This window comes from Polyodon spathula, chromosome 13 (assembly GCF_017654505.1).
Source record: "Polyodon spathula isolate WHYD16114869_AA chromosome 13, ASM1765450v1, whole genome shotgun sequence".
NCBI classification, from domain to species: Eukaryota; Metazoa; Chordata; class Actinopteri; order Acipenseriformes; family Polyodontidae; genus Polyodon; species Polyodon spathula.
This window is the reverse complement of record NC_054546.1, coordinates 44,462,357-44,477,040: the sequence shown is the minus strand read 5'-3', so window position 1 is coordinate 44,477,040 and position 14,684 is coordinate 44,462,357. Positions and strand designations below refer to the sequence as shown.

The window sequence follows — 14,684 nt, the reverse complement described above, 5'->3', positions numbered from 1 at the left end:
TTTAAAGCAAAAGAAAGAAAATGTGCACAGTTTGCACTGCAGCAAATGCTGATCAAGTATGCCTGAAAAAGAGAGGAAAAAAGTAACCCTATATATTGCAGCTCATACCTTTTCATTTAGTGAAATGCATTGTTTTTGCTCTATTATCACCATTTCTCCCCAGACTGCAGCAAAGACAAATCGACATTTGATTTCCCTTGAATAACAAATGACCCCATTGCACAAGTATAAGAAAAATGACCTTTAAGTCAGCACCTGTTTGTAGTCATCAAGCTCTTTAAGTTTATAAAGATAAATCTAAGAGAGAGAGAGAGAGAGAGAGAGAGAGAGAGAGAGAGAGAGAGGAGGCATAAACAATGGTATTTGTGTTACTGTATGTAATAACATTATAAATAAAAAAAATACATTGAAGAAACCAATGAAATATACAGTAACGTGAGAAACATGCCTAAAAGCAGATCAACCGGCCGTCTCGAGGTCAGAGTGGACGAAACAAGTTAATGACTGGAGTCATTCTGGAGCTCAGCGGAATACCAGTTAATTCAAATCCTTTGCCCTGGCCCTGCAAGCAGGATGGGCAGGGGGCCCGTGTGATTGGGAGGCAGTAAGGACCCCTCAGGCAGGATGGGCAGGGGGCCTGTGTGATTGGGAGGCAGTAAGGACCCCTCAGGCAGGATGGGCAGGGGGCCCGTGTGATTGGGAGGCACTAAGGACCCCGCAGGCAGGATGGGCAGGGGGCCCGTGTGACTGGGAGGCAGTAAGGACCCCGCAGGCAGGATGGGCAGGGGGCCTGTGTGATTAGGAGGCACTAAGGACCCCTCAGGCAGGATGGGCAGGGGGCCCGTGTGATTGGGAGGCACTAAGGACCCTGCAGGCAGGATGGGCAGGGGGCCCGTGTGATTGGGAGGCACTAAGGACCCCGCAGGCAGGATGGGCAGGGGGCCTGTGTGATTGGGAGGCACTAAGGACCCCTCAGGCAGGATGGGCAGGGGGCCCGTGTGACTGGGAGGCAGTAAGGACCCCTCAGGCAGGATGGGCAGGGGGCCCGTGTGATTGGGAGGCACTAAGGACCCCGCAGGCAGGATGGGCAGGGGGCCCGTGTGATTGGGAGGCAGTAAGGACCCCTCAGGCAGGATGGGCAGGGGGCCCGTGTGATTGGGAGGCACTAAGGACCCCGCAGGCAGGATGGGCAGGGGGCCCGTGTGACTGGGAGGCACTAAGGACCCCGCAGGCAGGATGGGCAGGGGGCCCGTGTGATTGGGAGGCACTAAGGACCCTGCAGGCAGGATGGGCAGGGGACCTGTGTGATTGGGAGGCACTAAGGACCCCTGCAGGCAGGATGGGCAGGGGGCCCGTGTGATTGGGAGGCACTAAGGACCCCGCAGGCAGGATGGGCAGGGGGCCCGTGTGACTGGGAGGCAGTAAGGACCCTGCAGGCAGGATGGGCAGGGGGCCTGTGTGATTGGGAGGCACTAAGGACCCCGCAGGCAGGATGGGCAGGGGGCCCGTGTGATTGGGAGGCAGTAAGGACCCCGCAGGCAGGATGGGCAGGGGGCCCGTGTGATTGGGAGGCACTAAGGACCCCGCAGGCAGGATGGGCAGGGGGCCCGTGTGATTGGGAGGCACTAAAGACCCTGCAGGCAGGATGGGCAGGGGACCTGTGTGATTGGGAGGCACTAAGGACCCTGCAGGCAGGATGGGCAGGGGGCCCGTGTGATTGGGAGGCACTAAGGACCCCGCAGGCAGGATGGGCAGGGGGCCCGTGTGATTGGGAGGCAGTAAGGACCCTGCAGGCAGGATGGGCAGGGGGCCTGTGTGATTGGGAGGCATTAAGGACCCCGCAGGCAGGATGGGCAGGGGGCCCGTGTGACTGGGAGGCAGTAAGGACCCCGCAGGCAGGATGGGCAGGGGGCCCGTGTGATTGGGAGGCACTAAGGACCCTGCAGGCAGGATGGGCAGGGGGCCCGTGTGATTGGGAGGCAGGTAAGGACCCCTCAGGCAGGATGGGCAGGGGGCCCGTGTGATTGGGAGGCAGTAAGGACCCCTCAGGCAGGATGGGCAGGGGGCCCGTGTGATTGGGAGGCACTAAGGACCCTGCAGGCAGGATGGGCAGGGGGCCCGTGTGATTGGGAGGCACTAAGGACCCACTAAGGCAGGCAGGATTGGCAGGGGGCCCGTGTGATTGGGAGGCAGTAAGGACCCCTCAGGCAGGATGGGCAGGGGGCCCGTGTGATTGGGAGGCACTAAGGACCCTGCAGGCAGGATTGGCAGGGGGCCCGTGTGCCTGGGAGGCACTAAGGACCCCGCAGGCAGGGTGGGCAGGGGGCCCGTGTGATTGGGAGGCAGCAAGGACCCCGCAGGCAGGATTGGCAGGGGGCCCGTGTGATTGGGAGGCAGTAAGGACCCCTCAGGCAGGATGGGCAGGGGGTCCGTGTGATTGGGAGGCAGCAAGGACCCCTCAGGCAGGATGGGCAGGGGGCCTCTGTGATTGGGAGGCAGCAAGGACCTCACAGGGAGCTATCACTGCATGCTCTTTTTGCCAGGAGATGGAGGGTCTGTCTGCTGAACAAAGGAATTAGCCTGCAGATAATTCAGTCCACGTCACTCCCATTGACTTTTTCAACAGACACGATTACAGTGTAGCAAGCTAGAAAACTGTTACACAAAAAAAACACTTTTCTGTCACACTGGAGCCACAGCCTCTGTATGTATCTAAACTACGTATTAATGCATCTCTGTACTGGAGGATACTCACAGGTTATGCTGGTGCTCACTATAACCCATCCAGACTTCTTGTTGTTCTCGGGTCTGAAGAAGCTCTGCAGGTGTGTTTGTTTTATTTGTTGGTTTTCATTTGCAGTCGATGCCAGCGCCTGTTTATTCCCTGGATTAGAAGGAGACGCTGAGGAGGGGAGTGACGGTCAATCCTATTCCTGCACAGCAGGTAGTCATACCTTCCTCAGAAACTGGGCTATTGGTCTCTCTCTGTGGGCAGGAGAGAGGGGAAAAACAGACCCTCTCCGAGAGGGACCCCCACTGTGCAGCTCTCCAGTATCCAATATCACTAAAGACCTGGTCACAGGAGTGCATTAAACAGAGAGCTCCATTACCAGAGTGGGAGGTTCTCCAGCCAGCGAGATGTGGAACGAGGAACTAGTCGAACAAGGAAGAAAAATACAATATTCTTCTGTCTAGAGTGCCAACCATACTCAATAGCAGACACAAAAAATAGGAGAGGCTGCATTTGTGGGTTTTTTAACAAACCAACAAACAAAACAAAACTAATTTAAAAATCCAAGTTAAGTTATTGGCTAGTATCAGGGTGCAATCATTGAACTATTCCGGAAAAGTTAAAAAAATTTAAGAAATAGAGTGTGTTGTGACAGTGACTTTTGATATGCTACCACATCTTATCAGTATAACTCATAATATGCAATAGCAATATTATTATACATTCTCTTAATGAAATATATATTTAAATGAGGACCAGTACAAGTCCAGTATAACACAGCAATCTCAATAGACTTGTTGGCATCATAATGAGAACAAAAACATACAAATCACAACTAAAAAGCAATCATCAGATCCTGTATGGACTGGCCTCCAGTCTATGAAAAGAGCCTTGCTTGTCTCTACTAGTATCTGAATACAGTGCTGATATTAATTCAGCATTTATAATGTCAAGGCTGCTCATTACTCCCTGTCAATGCAAAACATCCTGCTGCAAATCACTTGAATGACAAGACTTGAAATACTAATCAATCTCTCCTGTGGGTTGGACTGTGCTGTTCACACTGTACATAAATCAATCAATACCAAAACAAATAACAAACACATTCGTAATGCAGACCGTTTGCCTGTAGATGTACTTCGGTGAGGTTTAATGTACTTAAAAAAGAGTAGTGCCAGGCTTAAATGAGAACTTGCCTGCTGCAGAATAGACGACACTGCCAGTTATACAAGCAGCAGCAAGAACAACACAAAGAGGATGCAGTTAATGAGTTATAGATGAAACATTCAAATTTCCACAACACAAACAGCATTACATTGCACATAGGGAGTGGTACTAACAGAGAGAGAGAGAGGGAGGAGTGGGCGTAGGAGTCACCTGATAAACCGAGCCGAGCCACGCTCAGTAAAGGTGCTTGGTTTGGTATTCAGGTGTTATCCCAGGTTATCCCAGAAGTATGTTTTAAGCTAATCAATTAACCAAATAATTAAGCAGAATCACAAAGGCCAAGGAAAATTCAGTCCAGTAAAGGCAACCAATAACAAGCTACATATGAACCATTTTAGGTTGAGCACCCTCTACCCTGCCTGAGCCCCTCCTCTACAATGCCTGAGCCCCCCCCTCTACCCTGCCTGAGCCCCTCCTCTATCCTGCCTGAGCTCCTCCTCTACCCTGCCTCAGACCCTCCTCTACCCTGCCTCAGACCCTCCTCTACCCTGCATGATCCCCTCCTCTACCCTGCCTCAGACCCTCCTCTACCCTGCATGATCCCCTCCTCTACCCTGCCTCAGACCCTCCTCTACCCTGCCTGATCCCCTCCTCTACCCTGCCTCAGACCCTCCTCTACCCTGCCTGATCCCCTCCTCTACCCTGCCTCAGACCCTCCTCTACCCTGCCTGATCCCCTCCTCTACCCTGCCTCAGCCCCTCCTCTACCCTGCCTGACCCTGCCTCCCCTCCTCTACCCTGCCTCAGCCCCTCCTCTACCCTGCCTCAGACCCTCCTCTACCCTGCCTCAGACCCTCCTTTACCCTGCCTGATCCCCTCCTCTACCCTGCCTGAGCCCCTCCTCTACCCTGCCTGAGCCCCTCCTCTACCCTGCCTCAGACCCTCCTCTACCCTGCCTCAGACCCTCCTCTACCCTGCCTGATCCCCTCCTCTACCCTGCCTCAGACCCTCCTCTACCCTGCCTGATCCCCTCCTCCACCCTGCCTCAGACCCTCCTCTACCCTGCCTCAGACCCTCCTCTACCCTGCCTGAGCCCCTCCTCTACCCTGCCTGATCCATCCTCTACCCTGCCTCAGACCCTCCTCTACCCTGCCTGATCCCCTCCTCTACCCTGCCTGATCCCCTCCTCTACCCTGCCTCAGACCCTCCTCTACCCTGCCTCAGACCCTCCTCTACCCTGCCTGATCCCCTCCTCTACCCTGCCTCAGACCCTCCTCTACCCTGCCTGAGACCCTCCTCTACCCTGCCTGATCCCTCCTCTACCCTGCCTGATCCATCCTCTACCCTGCCTGATCCCCTCCTCTACCCTGCCTCAGACCCTCCTCTACCCTGCCTGATCCTCTCCTCTACCCTGCCTGATCCCCTCCTCTACCCTGCCTCAGACCCTCCTCTACCCTGCCTGATCCTCTCCTCTACCCTGCCTGATCCCCTCCTCTACCCTGCCTGATCCTCTCCTCTACCCTGCCTGATCCCCTCCTCTACCCTGCCTGATCCTCTCCTCTACCCTGCCTCAGACCCTCCTCTACCCTGCCTGAGCCCCTCCTCTACCCTGCCTGATCCCCTCCTCTACCCTGCCTATAGCTATCCAAAGAGTCATACTGGTATAATCAGTGACAGAAATTTATATTTTCAATATTAGCAACTGCTTTTTGACTGATATGTGCTTTACTATAATGTATAGTATACTGCATGCTTTTTATGCCATGCTTTAGTGTGATTCACCATACTTTCACTAACCATGGTATACAGCTGTGAACCCTTCAAAGAATGTGACTAATCAACTACCTGCACAGAAGGCTGCAATTATTACATTTCAAAAAAAGCATCTAAATAATCTGATTATTTGTTTCATGTAATTATTCTTCATGGGCTTTTAAAATGTAAAGCAAAATTGTAATAATAATTATTCAAACTGAAACTAAGATACTTTCTTTTCAAAGTTATATTTCAAAGTAAATGTATACATACATCCAGCAGAATTGTGTGCCCTTGTGCTGTCCTTGCAACAGTGATTCTGGAAAGCTTCCCTGCCAATCACAACACAAGATGTATGCATCTTTTGGAAATGCAAGTTTCAGAATACATTCAGCTGAATAAGGATTTCAGTCTGTTTTACATAAATGGGAATACTTTTTGCTCCTAATTTCTAAATAGCTTTTTTGGGGGGGGGGGGGTTAAAAGGACGTATGCCCAGCTGCATACACATGTAGTTCATCTTCCATTTTGTCCCCTTCATTTGACATGCAATAGCCCAGTATTGGCAGTTTATTTCCTTTACACTGGACCACAGTTCCATTAGCTGTTTCACAGCTGCAGCCCCTGACCCCCTTTTAAATGAGATGGAAAACTCAAGGGTTCATTCCTGGTTACATAAATACATCTGAAATGAAATATTCAGACACAGTTTCCAGGATGGTATCAGACATCATTGCCAGGTGTGGATGGACCTCTGAAGTAATGTACTGACAGCAGCAGGCTTGGGTTGTATTGTTATTCTTCGTACTGAGAAGCACAGCAAAAAAAACCAAAAAAACACTGCCTCGTGCGCCCTCCTCTACCTAAATGAACACTAAATGAACAAAGCACTGGAACACAGTGAAGCACAGGGGGAGAATAAGAGCAGGCTTTAGTTCTCTACCCTGATGAACACTGCCAGAAAAGCACTGGAACACAGCAAAGCACAGGGGAAGAATAAGAGCAGGCTTAAGCTCTCTACCCTGATGAAGACTGCAAGCAAAGCACTGGAACACAGTGAAGCACAGGGGGAGAATAAGAGCAGGCTTCAGCTCTCTACCCTGATGAACACTGCCAGAAAAGCACTGGAACACAGCGAAGCACAGGGGGAGAATAAGAGCAGGCTTAAGCTCTCTACCCTGATGAACACTGCCAGCAAAGCACTGGAACACAGCGAAGCACAGGGGGAGAATAAGAGCAGGCTTCAGTTCCCTACCCTGAGGAACACTGCCAGGAAAGCACTGGAACACAGCGAAGCACAGGGGGAGAATAACAGCAGGCTTCAGTTCCCTACCCTGAGGAACACTGCCAGCAAAGCACTGGAACACAGCGAAGCACAGGGGGAGAATAAGAGCAGGCTTAAGCTCTCTACCCTGATGAACACTGCCAGCAAAGCACTGGAACACAGCGAAGCACAGGGGGAGAATAAGAGCAGGCTTAAGCTCTCTACCCTGATGAACACTGCCAGCAAAGCACTGGAACACAGCGAAGCACGGGGGGAGAATAAGAGCAGGCTTAAGCTCTCTACCCTGATGAACACTGCCAGCAAAGCACTGGAACACAGCGAAGCACAGGGGGAGAATAAGAGCAGGCTTAAGCTCTCTACCCTGAGGAACACTGCCAGCAAAGCACTGGAACACAGCGAAGCACGGGGGGAGAATAAGAGCAGGCTTAAGCTCTCTACCCTGATGAACACTGCCAGCAAAGCACTGGAACACAGCGAAGCACAGGGGGAGAATAAGAGCAGGCTTAAGCTCTCTACCCTGATGAACACTGCCAGCAAAGCACTGGAACACAGCGAAGCACGGGGGGAGAATAAGAGCAGGCTTAAGCTCTCTACCCTGAGGAACACTGCCAGCAAAGCACTGGAACACAGCGAAGCACAGGGGGAGAATAAGAGCAGGCTTAAGCTCTCTACCCTGATGAACACTGCCAGCAAAGCACTGGAACACAGCGAAGCACGGGGGGAGAATAAGAGCAGGCTTAAGCTCTCTACCCTGATGAACACTGCCAGCAAAGCACTGGAACACAGCGAAGCACGGGGGGAGAATAAGAGCAGGCTTAAGCTCTCTACCCTGAGGAACACTGCCAGCAAAGCACTGGAACACAGCGAAGCACGGGGGGAGAATAAGAGCAGGCTTAAGCTCTCTACCCTGAGGAACACTGCCAGCAAAGCACTGGAACACAGCGAAGCACAGGGGGAGAATAAGAGCAGGCTTCAGCTTTCTACCCTGATGAACACTGCAAGCAAAGCACTGCAACACAGCGAAGCACAGGGGGAGAATAAGAGCAGGCTTAAGCTCTCTACCCTGAGGAACACTGCCAGCAAAGCACTGGAACACAGCGAAGCACAGGGGGAGAATAAGAGCAGGCTTAAGCTCTCTACCCTGAGGAACACTGCCAGCAAAGCACTGGAACACAGCGAAGCACAGGGGGAGAATAAGAGCAGGCTTAAGCTCTCTACCCTGAGGAACACTGCCAGCAAAGCACTGGAACACAGCGAAGCACAGGGGGAGAATAAGAGCAGGCTTAAGCTCTCTACCCTGAGGAACACTGCCAGCAAAGCACTGGAACACAGCGAAGCACAGGGGGAGAATAAGAGCAGGCTTCAGCTTTCTACCCTGATGAACACTGCAAGCAAAGCACTGCAACACAGCGAAGCACAGGGGGAGAATAAGAGCAGGCTTAAGCTCTCTACCCTGAGGAACACTGCCAGGAAAGCACTGGAACATAGTGAAGCACAGGGGGAGAATAAGAGCAGGCTTCAGTTCTCTACCCTGATGAACACTGCAAGCAAAGCACTGGAACACAGCGAAGCACAGGGGGAGAATAAGAGCAGGCTTCAGCTCTCTCATTTCTCTTTCTCTCCTCTACTGAGAGCACACACTCACACACACAGCTCAACTGCTCAGTGTGAGCGCACACACTCCCACACCTTGCTCATGCCCTGCCAGCTACTCTGTGCTGGGAACTTTGGCTGCAGCTGCTGCTAATTATCAGAAGTAAGTGAACTGTGAATTGCATTACATTTCATATTGCCACTTAAAAACAAATTATATATATATATATATATACACAACACACACACACACACACACACACACACACACCGAGCATCAAAAGAAATTGAACACTATTATAGCACATTTATTTTCGAAACAAATAAGGTATATAAATGATGGACATTGAATCAATTAAATCACTCGATCTTTCTTCCTTGACTATGACACACATGAGTGACTATGACTGAAGCACATGCACTTAATCACCTAATTAGTGATTGACAGTTGATTTCAGCTGTTGAATTACAAGCTTGAATAAATAAATAAAATCATAGAAAAAAACAATATGCCACGTCTGTCAAGAGGGCAGTGCCTTCGCAATCGGCATGTTAGAGGCTGGACTAGGGCAGCGTACTGTGGCTCATCATTTTGGGCGCTCACAGCCAGCAATTTCAAACCTGGCGAGACAGTATAACCAGACACACTATGTCAATGACAGGCCACCAAAAGGGAGACCAAGAGTCACAACACCTGCCCAAGATCAACAAATCATTTTGCAGCATCTTCGTGATGTCAATTGTTAATCAGCACAATAGAAAGTCACTGCACCTGCTCTAAAACAGAGCTTGTCATTTTTTGATCATATCTAGTGAATTTTATCCAAATATAAGTGATAAGTTTCTTCTGAAGCTCAAATATAAGTGATACATTTCTTTTGATGCTATATATATATATATATTGCCATGTAAATCATGCAGAATCATTGGGGATCTGATGGGAATTGTCCATTTCACCACACTCAAACCCTTGTTCGCTAAATATTTGAGTATCGCTGGATAGATCAAACGTTCCATCTTCAAATGCATGGAAAAAGATTTAATGAAAGTGCAGTACCACAAATACAGAATCATCCTAAATACAAGCTAGCAGTGCAGAATGACAGTGCGCAACATTACTGTACATGGTAAAGTCTGCTTTTACCTGCAATCTTGTCATGTCTCTTAGCATGACCAAACTAACAACTTTCAGAAATGACCCTTTGCATTTATGGATTCAATAAAGACAAATACCAATTTCTACCTTAGAAAATGCACAAATTCCCAGGCAGCAACCCTGACTACCCAAAGTAGCTTGCCCAGGCCTCTAATGCATTGCACATGCTGGTGTGGACCTGACAGCCAGGCCCTGTTATCAGCTACAGCTGCCATTTCAACAATCAAGCACACTGTCACGAGCTGCATAGAGGTTTCTGACACTGGGGCTTGGCTCTGCATACCGAGCAATACTTCACTCAGGGTTCATGGGCCAGCAGTCCCCCTGTCTCCTGCAGTATGGTTAGGGTTATGGTTATATCATGCAAACAGATTTACACATTATAACTATGCACACTAACGCTGTAATTATGTGTAATGACATGTGTATTTACTAAGTAACTACTATGTAAATACACGGTAATTACAGACACTTCATGTAAAGTGTTACCAAACCCTGTATGCTACAGGACGAGGCTAAATATTTTTCTCTGACTTTTGAGAAAAGTTCTGTTTGGTCCGAGACTATATCTAATTGGACTTTCTGAGGCCGAGACATGTCTCCACTGTCAAGACGGGGAGGACTAGCAACACCAGAGAGACTAAATCTAATGGGACTGCTCTGAGGCCGAGACATTATGGGGCTTAACATCCTAGCTTCCCTGAAGTTATGTTTATTTGGTGATCTCTCTGCCCTCTAGTTTTCCTCCCATCAGTGATCATGCTTCTTTTTCTCACAATAAGAAGTTATTTTCCAAAACTGGAAGAGCAGGACTAATGCTTCACGGCCACATTGTCATAATCTAATGACTGAACATGCAAACCTGAAACGACTGGCTACAAAACTACTGGAGAAAACCTCTCAATTCCATCTTGTCTACAACAAATTTGTAACATTTTTCGAATAATGAATACGGATGCTTATTCATCTGGAATCCTACATATTTCTTACTTCGTAATGTATGGGACCCAGTGGAACGCTTTCTTTCTTTCTCTATATGTTTTATTCACAATATGTTTGTTTTGTAGCTTTTTCATAGATCTGATAAGGTCTTTCATTCATGTTCCAGTATCTTTCTATGCAGGTTGGGAACGGTAAGTGCTGCTCTGGCTCAAACTTTTCTGAAATTGGAGAAGGGATCTATGAAAAAGACCCAGGAGTTTTTGTTGATTCAGAAATGTCTTCATCTAGACAATGTGGGGAAGCTATAAAAAAGGCCAACAAGATGCTCTGATACATTGTGAAAAGTGTTGAATTTAAATCAAGGGAAGTAATGTTAAAACTGTACAATGCACTAGTAAGACTTCATCTTGAATATTGTGTGCAGTTCTGGTCACCTCGCTATAAAAAAGATATTGCTGCTCTAGAAAGAGTGCAAAGAAGAGCGACCAGAATTATTCCGGGCTTAAAAGGCATGTCATATGCAGACAGGCTAAAAGAATTGAATCTGTTCAGTCTTGAACAAAGAAGACTACGTGACGACCTAATTCAAGCATTCAAAATTCTAAAAGGTATTGACAGTGTCGACCCAAGGGACTTTTTCAGCCTGAAAAAAGAAACAAGGACCAGGGGTCACAAATGGAGATTAGACAAAGGGGCATTCAGAACAGAAAATAGGAGGCACTTTTTTACACAGCGAATTGTGAGGGTCTGGACTCAACTCCCCAGTAATGCTGTTGAAGCTGACACCCTGGGATCCTTCAAGAAGTTGCTTGATGAGATTCTGGGATCAATAAGCTACTAACAACCAAATGAGCAAGATGGGCCAAATGGCCTCCTCTCGTTTGTAAACTTTCTTATGTTCTTATGTTCTTAAATGAATGGTTTTTTTTGTTGGTCTAAATGGTCTCAGAGGGACGTCGCGATTACATGAATACTTTAACATCTAGACATTTAGGCATCTGTAAATCGCGTATCTTATGACATATATATATATATTATATATATATATATATATATATATATATATATATATATATATATATATATATATATATATATATATTTATATATAAGCCTAGGAGAAGCTCCACTGTTCATTTTCAAATACTTTCTCTTGAAAAGGGTATGTTAAACATACCGAAACACTGGGAAGGTGGCTCTTTTGAGCAAAAACTATATCTATTTATTTTAACAAGAAAATCAGATTTACTGCAATACATTAGATGGCACTTGCACATGTATTGCAACACGACCACCTCTTAAAAGAAGTCTCTCTAATTGCTTGAGGGCAGCCTGTTTTATAATTCTTGTGAAGTGAAATTCAAGGTGCTAGCTGGTTAATTATACATTTTGCCACTTAGAGGATCTCTTTTTACACTTCAGGTCTCCTCACCTGTAAAGTGCAGCGAACCCCTTGACAGAGCTTCTGGGAGCCTCAGTCTCGTCATTGGATGATTTGATGATGTGGTTAAATTAGGTGCTAAAACTAATTCAATAAAGAAATAGGAAATGTTTTGTCAATGACACCTTTGAAGAGCACTGAGCACACTCAGGGCACAGCGCTCACCAGCAGCCATATGGGCTACTGAATTAACTCTCTGGCCAGCGGCCAACAGAACAGTGGTGTTTATAGTGTAAGACCCTAGACAGTTACAACAAACAGGGATTTCAAAAACCAGGGATTTCTCAACACTGCAGAGAGAATACTGAAACACAGGGATTTCTCATCACTGCAGAAAGAATACTGAAACACATGGATTTCTCAACACTGCAGAGAAAATACTGAAACACGGGGATTTCTCAGCACTGCAGAGAGAATACTGAAACATAGGGATTTCTCAACACTGCAGAGAGAATACTGAAACACAGGGATTTCTCAACACTGCAGAGAGAATACTGAAACACAGGGATTTCTCAACACTGCAGAGAGAATACTGAAACACAGGGATTTCTCAACACTGCAGAGAGAATACTGAAACACAGGGATTTCTCAACACTGCAGAGAGAATACTGAAACACATGGATTTCTCAACAGTGCAGAGAGAATACTGAAACACAGGGATTTCTCAACAGTGCAGAGAGAATACTGAAACACAGGGATTTCTCAACACTGCAGAGAGAATATTGAAACACAGGGATTTCTCAACACTGCAGAGAGAATACTGAAACACAGGGATTTCTCAGCACTGCAGAGAGAATACTGAAACACAGGGATTTTTCAACACTGCAGAGAGCATACTGAAACAGGGATTTCTCAACAGTGCAGAGAGAATACTGAAACATAGGGATTTCTCAGCACTGCAGAGAGAATACTGAAACACAGGGATTTCTCAGCACTGCAGAGAGAATACTGAAACACAGGGATTTTTCAACACTACAGAGAGAATACTGAAACACAGGGATTTCTCAACAGTGCAGAGAGAATACTGAAACACAGGGATTTCTCAACACTGCAGAGAGAATACTGAAACACAGGGATTTCTCAGCACTGCAGAGAGAATACTGAAACACAGGGATGTCTCAACACTGCAGAGAGAATACTGAAACACAAGGATTTCTCAACACTGCAGAGAGAATACTGAAACACAGGGATTTCTCAACACTGCAGAGAGAATACTGAAACACAAGGATTTCTCAACACTGCAGAGAGAATACTGAAACACAGGGATTTCTCAACACTGCAGAGAGAATACTGAAACACAGGGATTTCTCAACACTGCAGAGAGAATACTGAAACACAGGGATTTCTCAACAGTGCAGAGAGAATACTGAAACACAGGGATTTCTCAACACTGTAGATTTGGAAGAAGGTATTTACTTGGCTTTATGAATTCTTTCCATCCCAAATGAACACGCAATATGAAAATTCTGGCACTGCATACACTCAGCATTATAAATAACGTGACAAGCAGCTGAAAAGCACTGAAACCAGATCCCACCAGAACTCACTTTGCAGCCCGTAATGACTAGTCGGCTCCTTATTAAAATCGTATTCCTCTCTGCTTAAATGTATGACGTTCAATTTCATTCTCACCTCATCTCCTTGAGGATATTAAAGTGACAGAGTCCATCTTGAACCTGTGACACAGTCAGCTCATTCAATAGGTGACAATGGGATTCCTGCAGACTGACTCCAGGTACAAATCTGTCTGAGAAGCAGCTATACTGCAGCATCAGAATCACAAGATGAACGAATACATCTAACCTCATTGGAATCAACTCACACATTCAGACAGCCAGTCAAAAAAGCAAGTGCTAATAATAATAATACAAAAAATAATTTGAAACAACTAAGGTCCATGCAGAAGTCATGGTACTGTGTATCAGCAATCATTGGCTTTTTATACTGTTCCTTTAAAAGACATGCATACACTCCAGTTACAGATTGCTGTTTTCACTGGCCCTGTTTTTATGAATAAACCCAGGCATCTTCTCTGCTAAAAACCCATCAGAATAATGACAAATCATTGGATGAATATAAACATTCTGCACGAAATGAAAGAAGAGAGAAGTTGTACTGGATGGCCAGTGGGTCAAACAGATTTACAGTCAATTCCGCAGGATTTACTGATACAGCGCAGCCTGAAGGCTGATCCAGCCAATGCAGTTTTCTTATATTGCTTCCCCGAGAACAGCTAAGCCAACACAGCTTGCTATTTCCACACCCAATCACTGGAAATGTAGTTCCTATAAAAACGAAGGCCTGAGAACTGTACATGCATCTTCGATTAGTCAATTAATTTCTCTGAACTTTTAAGCAGTTTAAAACATGTTTATTGTAATCCTGACTTTACAGGCATTTGGCCATCTGTTTTTAAATTCCACTTTTTCCACTGTAAGGAGTTCAGTCCTCAGAAAGCTGTGTTTTTAGTTGTTTTGAGCAGGCAGGCTGGTCATGGGTCTGTATCAATGTGCTCTCATTCCCGCAGTTTGTAAGCGGGGCGCTGAGTAGGCAAGCTGAAGGGGAATTCATGTAGAGATGACCTGCTGTTTGCAAGGTCACTGGTTAGATTGTGT

General features: G+C 47.0%; 1 protein-coding gene across 1 annotated transcript; it reads right to left on the bottom strand.

The window, feature by feature from the left end:
* Positions 1 to 542: 542 nt before the first annotated feature.
* On the bottom strand, positions 543 to 2,784 carry LOC121325336 (proline-rich extensin-like protein EPR1). The gene is made up of 4 exons (XM_041267763.1): positions 2,756 to 2,784; positions 2,149 to 2,482; positions 1,320 to 2,085; positions 543 to 1,276 (listed from the first exon to the last, which is right to left on the bottom strand). The coding sequence occupies exons 1-4, from the start codon at positions 2,782 to 2,784 to the stop codon at positions 543 to 545; spliced, it is 1,863 nt and encodes a 620-aa protein (XP_041123697.1).
* Positions 2,785 to 14,684: the final 11,900 nt, after the last annotated feature.

What these genes read in the sequence shown, in the direction of transcription:
- LOC121325336 (XM_041267763.1), bottom strand. Translation starts at nt 2,784, where the DNA reads ATGGGTTATAGTGAGCACCAGCATAACCT. An exon ending in AGTGAGCACCAGCATAACCT is followed by an intron (nt 2,483 to 2,755) that starts GTGAGTATCCTC and finishes TCCCAATCACAG; the next exon opens with AGGCCCCCTGCCCATCCTGC. An exon ending in CCTGCCTGCAGGGGTCCTTA is followed by an intron (nt 1,277 to 1,319) that starts GTGCCTCCCAAT and finishes TCCTGCCTGCAG; the next exon opens with GGTCCTTAGTGCCTCCCAAT.